Source organism: Vulpes lagopus, chromosome 2 (assembly GCF_018345385.1).
Source record: "Vulpes lagopus strain Blue_001 chromosome 2, ASM1834538v1, whole genome shotgun sequence".
Lineage (NCBI taxonomy): Eukaryota > Metazoa > Chordata > Mammalia > Carnivora > Canidae > Vulpes > Vulpes lagopus.
The window spans coordinates 90,993,091-91,005,462 of record NC_054825.1 but is presented as its reverse complement, the minus strand read 5'-3'; the positions used below and the strand labels follow the sequence as shown (position 1 = coordinate 91,005,462).

General features: G+C 34.8%; 1 protein-coding gene across 2 annotated transcripts in view; it reads right to left on the bottom strand.

The window, feature by feature from the left end:
- Nucleotides 1-12,372, bottom strand: part of VTA1 (vesicle trafficking 1) — a 66,991-nt gene that overhangs the window by 11,139 nt on the left and 43,480 nt on the right. For both annotated transcript variants that reach the window (XM_041745208.1, XM_041745209.1), the window contains exon 6: nt 2,244-2,417. In XM_041745208.1, coding sequence (XP_041601142.1) covers nt 2,244-2,417 — 174 coding nt within the window. The remainder of the gene's footprint in view (nt 1-2,243; nt 2,418-12,372) is intronic.

Sequence of the window (12,372 nt, the reverse complement as noted above, 5' to 3'; positions counted from 1 at the left end):
GTCTTTGGCACAGAGATAGGAAGGAAGAGTATAAAAAAAAGGAAAAGGAAGCTAATTTGCTGAACACTGATTTTGTGATTAGGCATAGTGATAGTGAATTTTCAAACTTTTTCTCCTTTGATAATTAAAATCACTATGAGAAGTATGATTGATTTCATTTTAGAAAGAGGCAAAACCTAGGCTGAGAGAAGGTGAATAACATCTGAGTTTGTGGTTTAGTAAGTAGTAGGAACTAATAACCAATACCATAGGACTTCAAAATGCATTTTATTCTCACTTCATCCTTTATAAAAATGGTACATCAGAGGCTGCTGGTTGGTGTTTAAATTCACTTAGAATAGTTACAGTATTTATCTAAGGCAAATACATCTAAGTACCTGGTGTTGCTTCTATTATTCTACACTGGAAATACGGAGTATTTCTAAAAGAAAATATCTCCAACAGTGTTCTGTGAAATTTTACTTACAAAACAAATTCAAATTGGTTTGTCTATTAAAATAATCATACAGACTATAAAGCAAAGTCAGAGTAAAATATACAGAATAATGACCACAGAGATCAGTGTTAAAAAGATCACATTCATCAATATTCTTCAAGACAAAAATAATAGCAGTATTGGTAGATAATATAAAGTTAAAAGTTTTAAAATAGGAGGAAACAAACTAATAATAATTGGCGCTATAATGGTCAAATAGAAAACTTTTAAATGTTAATGCAATTCGTGCAAAATAACCTAAAATGGTTTGGGTAAACTGAGGCTGAAAAAAAGTCAGTGAAGTAATGGTGTGTTACTTAATAGAAACAGTAGAAATTAGGGTTCCAAGGATGACTTTCATCCTATGAATTTATTATTTTGAAAAATATTTTTTTTTTTTGGTCTTCATTGATCTTTATTAAATGAAGGACTCCAGGGCAAGCAGGAGGGAATCAAGAGCAACAACAGCAGGAGCAAATATAAAAGTATAAAATGTAAAGTGCAGCACTGGGGAATGTGTGCTTACAGAGCTCATGCTCACGGGAACCTTGGGGACACAAGGCTGAGGACTAGCCATAGCCTATCCTCTAATGGAACCTAGACCTGAGGGGCCTGTGCAGGGCTCTTTGCTGGGGGTGGAAGTGGCTTGAATGGGGCCCAACCTTGGGCCTGGAGATCAGCTGTGTGGGTACTTCTGCAAGCACAGTCTGTGCCAGTGTCTCCTGAGGGGCATTTTGGAAGCGGCGGTAGGGCACAAACTGCACTATGTCACGGGCAGCTGCCTCCCCAGAGCGTGTCCGCAGGGGTCCACTGTCAGCATCTAGTTGCTCCATGGCCTCGAAGTCAGCACCACCCACACCCACGATGATCACTGACATGGGCAGGTGGGAGGCACGCACACCTCTCAGTTTACTACCACAGATTACATTTATGCAAGGGAAATATTGTAAGAACAATTTTTGGAAAAACTTCAAGATGTAAGTTATGGCGTTAAATCCCCTTCCATTTGAAGGTAAGAGTGACACTTTGTCAACAATACAAGTAAATGGAAGAGTATCTGCCTGCAATTTTAAAAATTATCTTTCATTTACTGACACTGACTCATTACTGGAAGATTAGTGTTATTAGATCTTTTCCATGTAAACACAGACATAACAGTTCTGATTTATTCAAATACAGTAGCTATCATTTCCCCTTCTTTAGGCAACTGTTTATAATATGAAAAGAAATAACCCGCAGTTATTTTAGTTGTCTATGATTCCATTGCTACTGAGATTTTATGCCTCAATGCCCGCTCCCTTCATCAATAATATCTATGTTCAAGGCAGAGGTCAGGTCCTAAGGAAATAGGGCAAGAAAAGTTAAATCTTGCTAACACAGTGGGACACTGCCCAACACATCCTATAATAGACCCGCACACCTCAGTGCTAGTCTTGAACAACAATGAAGAGCAAAGAAAAGGGGAGGAAGGAGAGAGAATAGCATCACACATGAAAAGCACAGAAGCTATTCTTAGTAATACAAAGTTAATAGTAACATATGTAACATATTTTGTCCTTTCTCAAAACAACTAACAACCCTAAAATTTCAACAAAAAAGATTTAACATTTTTTTTGTGTGGGTTCAAATAGAATTTAAAGATCTTATGTTCATGCCTTATGACCATCACTTTATGCTTTATGACCATCACTATGAGGCATAAACACAATAAAAAGTCCAGTTCATATTTATGAAAGGGGATCAAAACTTGTTAAACTTAATTTCTTACCTGTGCTATGAGGCACTTCTGCTGGCGTATTTGCTGGAGCATGTGCACCGGGAGGAATCTGTATTCCAGTGAAGCTGCTCGATGGCATGCTGCTTGGGTCATAAGTTGAAGATGATGGCTGAGGTGGCTGGGTAGGCAGGGATGTTGCTCCAGCATCTTCATTTTCTTCAACATCTATTATATAATATATATGTAAAGTTAAACGAAGTTATTTGAAATAAAAATGCCAAACATTCTTATTTTGCTATACTGATATGAGGAACAGACCTTACAATGCAATTCTATTTAAAGCACCTTTGATAAGCAGGCCCTAGCTCTTAAAATAATAGTTTTGTTTTCTTTTCTTAAATCACTTAATTGCACCTGACAATATGATTGTCTTCTTTTAAGTTACTACAATTCTATAAAGTCTTTGCATATAGTACATTTTTCTTAAAAACAAATTTCTTTAAACTTTTAAACTTATGAAAAACAGTATTTTTGGTAAAACATGTCACATCTATGCTATCCCTAAGAACTTAATTTTTCTGACAGCTGCCTTTTAATCAGCATTTATTGTTCACACCAGCTATTAAATGATTACCTGTGTGTTTGTTGTTCAAAGTATTAGCTTAATCAACAAAAACAAAGGAATGAAATTTCACATTGAGCTACCTGCACAGAAAGGAGTAATGAGTTTGTTTTGATAAATTTTGAAATACAGACTTAAAATACAGTATATTAGCTAAATTTGAAAGCTACTCTGAGAAAACTAAATGTTGATAGTCTATTTAAAATGACAATTAGCCACTTTTGGGAATCTGCATAATTTAAAATGTAAGCAAATGCAACAGATTTCTGAAATTATCAAATTTTTAGATAATATTTTTGTCTGATCATAACCATATGACACATTCAATGAAGCCAATTTTATTTATTCATTCATTTATTCATTCATTCATTCCCTGAATCACCATTTTAATATCTCAGTATTGACAAGTAGGGATTTAAAACAGTAATAACCATTAATTCATTAGCTGATCCAATTCCAGATCCCCCTCTGCCCAGAGTATAGCAACAAGCAATTTACACACCACAACCCTTAAACATCAAATCCTTCCTTTTTTTAAAAAAAGATTTTATTTATTTATTCATGAGAGACACAGAGAGAGAGAGAGAGGCAGAAACACAGGAGGGAGAAGTAGGCTCCTCGCAGGGAGCCTGATGCGGAACTCAATCCTGGGACTCCAGGATCATGCCCTGGGCCAAAAGCAGATGTTAAACTGCTGAGCCACTCAGGGATCCCTCAAATCCTTCCTTATGAGAAAAAGTCATATTTATAAGTGGAAATGACAGGGTTTATTTTTTTTTCAACAAAGATAATTTTAAACAACCAAAAAAAAAAAAAACCTACCTAGTCTGAAACACACATTTTAGTAAGTAACCTTGTAGATTTATTTATATTTTACATACACTAAAGTAATTTTCCCTTATATTAGGGAATTATAACACTTACACATCTGGGGAAGGAGCCCTTCCCTCCACTGTTTAAAAGCACTAGATGGTGACTAAAAGCTGGTAGAAACTAGAGTGAAGATGGCCCTTTCGAGAAGATACCTCACCAAGTAAGGTTTGCTTTCATGAGGCTTTTCACCTGCAGTGCACTCAACAGTCTGTGCAAAAGAAAGAGTTGCAGAGAAGTGAGCCTTGAAACCTGTGTCTAAACTGCAACTAAACACTATGATCCTGAACTATGCATGCACACTCTGGAAGATTCTAAAGGGTCCTAGTGAAAGCAACAACCTTAAAGCTGAAAGAAAGGCAGTGTTTGAGTTCAGGTATGGTTATTAACTGCCTGCTAGAACAAGAAACAAGAACTTGCAGAAGAAGATAACAAAATGCAGAAGAGCTACATAACGTTATTAACACTAAAAATTATTAGAAATAGGGGAGGGGAGAAAATTGACCAGATTTAGGCGAACAAGAGAGTCTATAGAAGACCCCCGAGACCCAGATATCAAAATTAGCAAAAAAAAAAAAAAAAAAAAAAAAAAATTAGGTTGGTGCTATAAATATATTCAAAGCCATAGAGAAAAATGTAGCCATAATGTATGAATGAGGAAAAACCCACTAGAGAAAAAAAACTGTAAAAGGGGACAAAAACAAGACAGCCCCAGTGGCTTAGCGGTTTAGCACCACCTTCAGCCCAGGGAGTGATCCTGGAGACCCGGGATGGAGTCTCACGTCAGGCTCCCTAAAGGGAGCCTGCTTCTCCCTCTGCCTGTCTCTCTAAAAAAAAAAAAGGGGGGGGGGGGACAAAAACAGATGGGACTAATGGAAAAGAAACAATAATAGGCTTAAATTTAGCTAAAACAATGATTACATTAAGTGGACCGAAGACTATTTTGAAGACTGATGTTGACAGACTTAAAAAACAAACAAATAAAACCAAAACCAAAAAACACCTATATGCTTTAAGACTCAGGCATGTTTATACTAAAAGGATAAACAGAGATATACTGTGTAAATACCAAGCAGATGAAAGCTGAAGGGCTAAATCCAATAACGGACACAACAGACTTTGTTTCAAGGAATATTAGCAGAGATATAAGGAGAGATGTTTCAAAATGATAAAAAAAGGTCAAGTTATTAAAAAATTAAACAATTATAAAGGTGTATGTGCCTAATGTACATAAATAAACATAAATAACAAAGTTTCTAATGACACAAAAACTGAGAGACCCAGTAAAATCCCCACAGTTGGAGATTTTAATATGCTTCTATAATTCACATTATGCAACACCACAAGTAATAAATGCAGAATACATTCTTTTCAAATGTACATGGAACAATCACCAAGACAGATCATACTCTGAACCATGAAACAAATCTTAGTAAACTCTGAAATACTGAAATCTTGCAAAGTGTGTTCTCTGACCAAAAGAGAATTGAATTAGAAACTAATAGTAGTAAGATAGCTAGAGAAGTCCCAAGTATTTTTAAATTAAACAATACATTTCTAAATAATCCCTCAATAAAGAAATCACAAAGGAAATAAATATTTTGAATTGAATGATATAAACATTTGTGAATGCCATCAAATCAGTGCCTACAGGGGAGGAAACTGATGGCTTTAAGTGCTTACATTAATAAAAACCTAAAATAAAAAGTCTATTTCCCCTTAACAAGCTTAAAAAAAACTAAGAGAAAATTAAACTTCAAGTACAAAGAAAGAACTAATAAGGATAAGACCAAACATAATGGAAACAGAAAATAAAGAAGAAAAATCTTGTTAAAACAACAAAAAACCTGAAAAATAACCAGACAGATTAGAAAAAGAGAGAAATGGATATTACAAATATTAGTAAGAGGTGCTATCAATACACATTCTACAGATATTAAAGGGATAATGAAGATAATAAGGAAATATTGAGCCGATAAATTGAAAAACCTAAGGGAAATATAACTATTTTTCAATGTCTGTGGGATTAGTATCATTATGAAACAGATATAAGCTACCAAAAATTACCCCAAAAAGAAAGAACCTGAGTAGTTCTATGTCTATTCAAGAAATTTAATTCATAGCAAAAAAACTCCCTACAAAGAAAATGCCTGACATAGATAAATTGAGTGGCAAGTTCTATCAAATATTTAAGAGATAATATCAACCTTATGCAAACATGTAGAGAAAACAGAAATAACCACTGTATGTATTTAAAAAAATAGCCAGCTGGAATTAGGACTGATACTGCATTGAATTTATAGATCAATTTAGGGAGAATTTATACCTTAACAAAATTGAGTCTTTCATTACATGAATATATTTTTCCATTTATTAAGCTTCCATTAATCTTGATTACCAGTATTTTGTATTTTTCAGAGTAGAGATATTGTGCCTCTTTCATTAAATTTATTTTCAAGTATTTGGCTTATTTTCATTCCCTTGTTTACTTCTAATATATGAAATACAGTTGATTTTTGTATAATGATGTTGTATTGCACAACCTTGCTAAATTTACCTCTTCTGGTGGTTGCTTTATAGATTCCTTGGGAGTATAATCATGTTATCTGCAAAGAGAGACAGTTCTGCTCCCTTTCCAATCTTTATATCTTTTTTTTTTCTTGTCTGTTGCATCAGCACTGATATTTATGTCCATCATTTTGTTTTGGTTTTGGCCCTGTCTCATACTAAGGAATTGTTTGTTTGGGTTTTTTTTTTTCCTAGGGAGCTGGATTCTTTTGTCATAAATGAATATTAAATCTTATCAGGTGATTTATATATATATATTGAAGTTATCATATAGTTTTTCTCCTTTATTCTATCAATATGAGTCACATTGATTTTCATATGTTAAATCAACTCTGCACTCCTTGGTAAACCTTATTTGGTCATGATGTATTAAGTGTCCTTATATATGGCTAGATTTTATTTGGATACTAAGGATCTTTGTGTCTCTGTTCAGGTTTATGAGGTTTTGCCATAAGAGTTACACTGACCTCATAAGTTGACAGTGGTTATACAGAGACATAGGCAGAGAGAGAAGCAGGCTCCATGCAGGGAGTCCAATGTGGGACTTGATGCTGGGATTCCAGGATCATGCCCTGGGCCAGGGGCAGGCACTCAACCATTGAGCCACCCAGGCGTCCCAGCAAACAGTAAGCTTAAACTGGTATCAGTAGATGCTAAAGACAGTGGAGTAATGTTTCATTCAAAATAGGATATTTACATGGTCTCAAAGGGACCTATTCCACAATAACTTATTAATAACACAAACAGCTTATTAATAACAAAGGGATATTGTTTTAAACGGTAATAAGCCAGAGGATACCACATTATCTGAGTGATATTAACTAATATCACCAATATTTCATCCATATTATATACTCCCATCGCGTGAGATAGGGGACACAATCTCATTCTGGGATACTTCTGTTAAACATGTATAACTGTAATCTAATTATAAGGCAACATTAGACAAACCCAAGTTGAGGCACAGTCTATAACTAACTAGCCTATACTCTTCAAAAAACATTGGGCCAAGAAACACCTAGAAAGGTTGAAGAACCATTCCAGGTTAAAGGAACTAAGGAGACATGAAAGTTAGATGTAGGGGTTGATCTTGGACAAGGGACAAAAATCAACAAAGAAGATTATTGAATCAATTTATATTTGAATGAAGTACTTAGAAATAAAAGAGCATATTTCCAATTCATTTTCAAATACTTCAAAAAATGTATCTATGCAAAATTATATCCTTTCATAGAACCATAAACCAATTCTGAGGAAATACTGTTAAAAGTTATGACATTAACACTAGATTGGGGCACTTTAAGATTACATTTTAGATGAATAATGTATGGACTTATTTTACATATCCTATGTTCTCCAACTGCAGGTCTTAATTAGCAGCAAATATTTAATGAGAATAAAAAATGTTGAAGTTAACTGTATCTTACAGTTTCCCAAAAGAGCGAAATTTTAATCAGTAAAATATGAGATAAGAAATTACTTCTTTAGTTTTTATTGAATATAGGTTAATAACAACTACTTAAAAATAATGCCATTTTCAGATACTGAATTGAGACTGACATGTGAACCCAGAGTTTGAATGTTAGAATTCCCTTCATTTGAGCCTTATTTTTTTCTTAGAACACTTCTTTTGTACTACTCATAATGGCTTCCTTATGTATTTTTTGACAATATGACTTAATTTCACAGAGCAGTATTTTCAGGAATAAGTGTATTTCTCTTTTTTCTTACTGTAAATTAACTAAGGTGTGATAACTATTATTTTTTAATGGAAATTCAATTCCAGAGTAACAGAAAATTAGAGTTTTGTTAAACATAATACCTTTTATACCTTGAGTTAATTTAAGAACACAAAAGAATATAATGGTATTCTGAGAAAAAAAATTAAGGTTTGAAAGACGACTTTCCTCTTATATATTCAGATTTAAGGACATCCTCTTAGACCATAACCACTTGATTAAGTTACCAGGTAATATTTTAAGTTATTTTGGGATCCCTGGGTGGCGCAGCGGTTTAGCGCCTGCCTTTGGCCCAGGGCGCGATCCTGGAGACCCAGGATCGAATCTCACGTCAGGCTCCTGGTGCATGGAGCCTGCTTCTCCCTCTGCCTATGTCTCTGCATCTCTCTCTCTCTGTGTGTGACTATCATAAATAAATAAAAAAATTAAAAAAAATATTTTAAGTTATTTTGAAAAAGCATACAATGAAAACATTCTCTTTTATTTTTAAAGGGATTATTGGTATTCTGTAACTCCAATTTTTTACTACCTAGAAGCTCTATAAAAACTGAATAAGGAACAGAAATTATAAGCTCCACTTAAGCAAGTATTTGGAAAACAAAACAAAAATTTTATCTTTATATATACATATATATATAATCATCTATTAAGTTAGTATTATAAAGAGCCTGAAATAACCATGTTACAACAAATCATAATAATAAAAATGTAGTACTTTCAAAGGCAAAAGTTAAAAATGTTGATATTAAAGAAGTCACTGATACTGAATGTCTAAAAAAAAAAAACCCCACTGATTAATTAGGTACTTCAATGTCCCTAAAATGACACATCTGAAATGCTACTGAAATGTAAAATAGGTTTAAAACAAAAAAGGTATTTCCATCGCATATTTAAAAATATACATAACCATATATAAGAAGTATCTTCCAAGTCAGATGTTTAAAGGTAATGACAGACCTAACATTATTATATTTATTACAAAGATGTAAAAGCCACCTTAAATATAATCAGATAATAGAAGTGGTTCAGCTTCAGTTTCCAATGTAATGTAATTCCTAAATGTGAAAAAAGGTTTCATCTTTGGCTGTAGTTTTGTTTTTTGTCCTTTTTTTTTTTTTAAGATTTTATTTATTTATTTATGAGAGACACAGAGAGAGAGGCAGAGACACAGGCACAGGCAGAGAGAGAAGCAGGCTCCATGCTGGGAGCCCAATATGGGACACAATCCGGGGACTCCAGGATCACGCCTTGAGCTGAAGGCAGGCGCTTAATCGCTGAGCCACCCAGGCGATCCTGGCTGTAGTCCTTAAGCTATCCATCTTCCCTGGTTGAAGAAACATTTTACTTTGGCTTCATCTCTTGCTTTTAGGCTGACAACTCCCAAGTTCTACTTTTAGCCCAGAATTTTCTCCTGTCATCTTTGGAAGGAGACCTTGCCAGTTGGGAGTTCTACAAGTAGTAATCACAGGAGCATCTCAGTATCTTCTCCTAATTTTTCCCACCAAACTTGCTCATCTTATATTAGTCATTTCTTTGAAAGGCTGGAAATTTAGGGACCATCTTCCATTTCCTCCCTTATTAAAGTGTCCTGTGTTCTACTGATTACACTTCCTTTTCTTTATCCCATGGCCAGTGTCTCACCCAGGCTTTTGTTATTTATAATTTGGGTCATAAGGACGCCTGAGTAGCTTAGCAGTTGAGTGTCTGCCTGCCCGGAGTCCGGGGATTGAGTCCCACATCAGGCTCTTCGTATGGAGCCTGCTTCTCCCTCTGCATGTGTCTCTGCCTCTCTCTCTCACTCTCTCAATCTCTCTTTGTCATGAATAAATAAATAAAATCTTTAAAAAAAAATTGAGGTCACTAGTAGCCCCTGAATTCATCTCACAATCTACAGAATTATCTTTCTCCAATTCATTCTCAAAGATTCACTCTCCCCACACACTGACCTTCCAGTCTTAACCAGTCCTAAATCTGCCTCCTTGCTGCTTTTGAAGATGTGTTTTGCTTTGAAATTGTAGCATCCTTTCTTTTCGTTTACCTGACTGAACTCAACTTATCTTTTGAGGCTCAGCTCAGGAACAATCTCTTACTACCATGTATTATAACTGCTTATTAAACCTATTGCTCCCCAGGAGAATATAAGTTCTTGTAAGTAAAGGATTGTGTCTTTTATTCATTCCCGGTACCCAGCTAACGCTGACAAATGATATTAAAAAAAAGTTTCTTTAAAAATGAATAAAAGAGAATTACATTTTAAAAATCCAAGAAAAAAGGTATGTCCTGGGAAGTGGGAGTTCATTCCAAATTTAGGGCTCTACCATCATGTGTACAGCACAGAACTGTTCCTCATAACATTGATTCTCTGTTCTCAAGAGAATGTGAAATTATAATAGTTATGTTGACTAGCCGAGAAATTTTCTTATAAGATTCAATGGGGTAGAAAATCTGTATTAAGTCTTATAATCAAATGATGAACTTGTTTTTTTTTTTTTTTTTTAAAATTTTTTTTTTTTTTTTATTTATGATAGTCACAGAGAGAGAGAGAGGCAGAGACACAGGCGGAGGGAGAAGCAGGCTCCATGCACCGGGAGCCTGATGTGGGATTCGATCCCAGGTCTCCAGGATCGTGCCCTGGGCCAAAGGCAGGCGCCAAACCGCTGCGCCACCCAGGGATCCCCAAATGATGAACTTGTTAAAGGAAAAAAATGAATCTGTTTAAATGCAGAACAAGAGCACAGACTTTAGAACTAGAAATATATGGGTTCAAATCTTGAGTTTCATTAACTAGTTATCAGAGCTTGAATAGGGATGCCCAGCTATCTTCAGAAGTTATGAGAACTAAATTAGGTAATATATATGTAAAATATTTAGTATAATGCATAATACCAAGTACAATGCATAATACCAAGTGCTCCATAAATTATAAATATTAACATGAATTATTTATTAAGTGCTATATGTTTTATTATAAGATTTTATATTCATACATAAAATAGCTCTGCAGAAATTCAGATGAAAGAGAAAACATCACAGATAGGCAGCATTCAGATAGGTAGAAAAAATGAACAATTTAGGAAGGGGAGATGGTTTTATAATTAAAGAAAGAGACAAAGGCACTTTCTGGCTCTTAACATCTATGACTATAATAAAGGGAATATATATATAGGTACTATGAAATGAACTGTGTCCCTCTAAAATTCATATGGTCAAGACCTAATCATCAATGTGACTGTATCTGGAGATAGGATCTTCAGAAGGTAACTAAGGTTAAATGAGTCATAAGAGTGGAGTCCTATTCTAATAAAAAATGTAGCCTTATAAGGAGGAGGAAAGATCTGTCTCTCTCTCCATTATATGAGAACAAAGAGAAAGCTGATGTCTAAAAGCCAAAAGTGGGCACTCACCAGCACTGAACAGATCTTGGACTTTTTGCCCTCTAGATCCCTGAGAAAATAAATGCTACCCCAGTCTATGGTGTGTTGTTGTGGCAGCCTTACCCACATAACACAGTATGAGACAGAAACAAAATAAAACTGGTGAGTAGGTTGATGGCACACTGTGGTGACACTTGCTTGGTAGCCTGACGACCCTGGATATTTTTTGTGGACACTTGTTAACAGTACAGACATAAAACATTCCTGATTATGGTCAGTATTAAAGTAGGAAAGGAGTATGTAGAAAATACATGCATTGGTTATTAAACAAACACCCCAAACACACACAGGACTCAAGAGTAGGAGAGCCAGGACTCAAGTTCTAGTTCTCCTTTGTGGTTCTATATCCTTAGGCAATCACTAAGCCACATGGAACCTCAACTTCCTCCTTTGTTCAACTGTAATGACATAACCTATTCCCAAGGGATTTCAAGGATCTGAGATATGTGAAAATGATTTGTTACTTTAAGGTGCTTTATGAATGCAAGGTATTTATTACAGAAAATGACTGTAAGAAGAATTCCATGTGAAAAAGACTTAAAACATTAGATAAGGACATATCATGAAGTATGTTTCAGCAATAGATAGCAAAAGGTTAACCTAAAATGCTGTATAAAAGCTTGCAACTTTAGAGGCTAAACTGCAAAATAATTTACACAGAGTATTCATATATAAAACTGCATTGTACCCTTTTCACCAAATGGCACTGTAACATTCTAAATAGTTCTCTGAATAATAAATAAATAGAACAAAAAGGTTCTCTTGTCTTCCCCACTTGTTCTCTCCTCCCATCCCCTTTGGTCTTTTAAAGGCAGGTTTACTGAGGTATAATTTACATACAGTAAATTTCATACTTCTTGGGTATACAGTTTTGACATAAAACTTATATAATGTATAACCACTACTTCTGGCCATCCCCAAACCTTTCCCATGTTCCTTTATAGGAA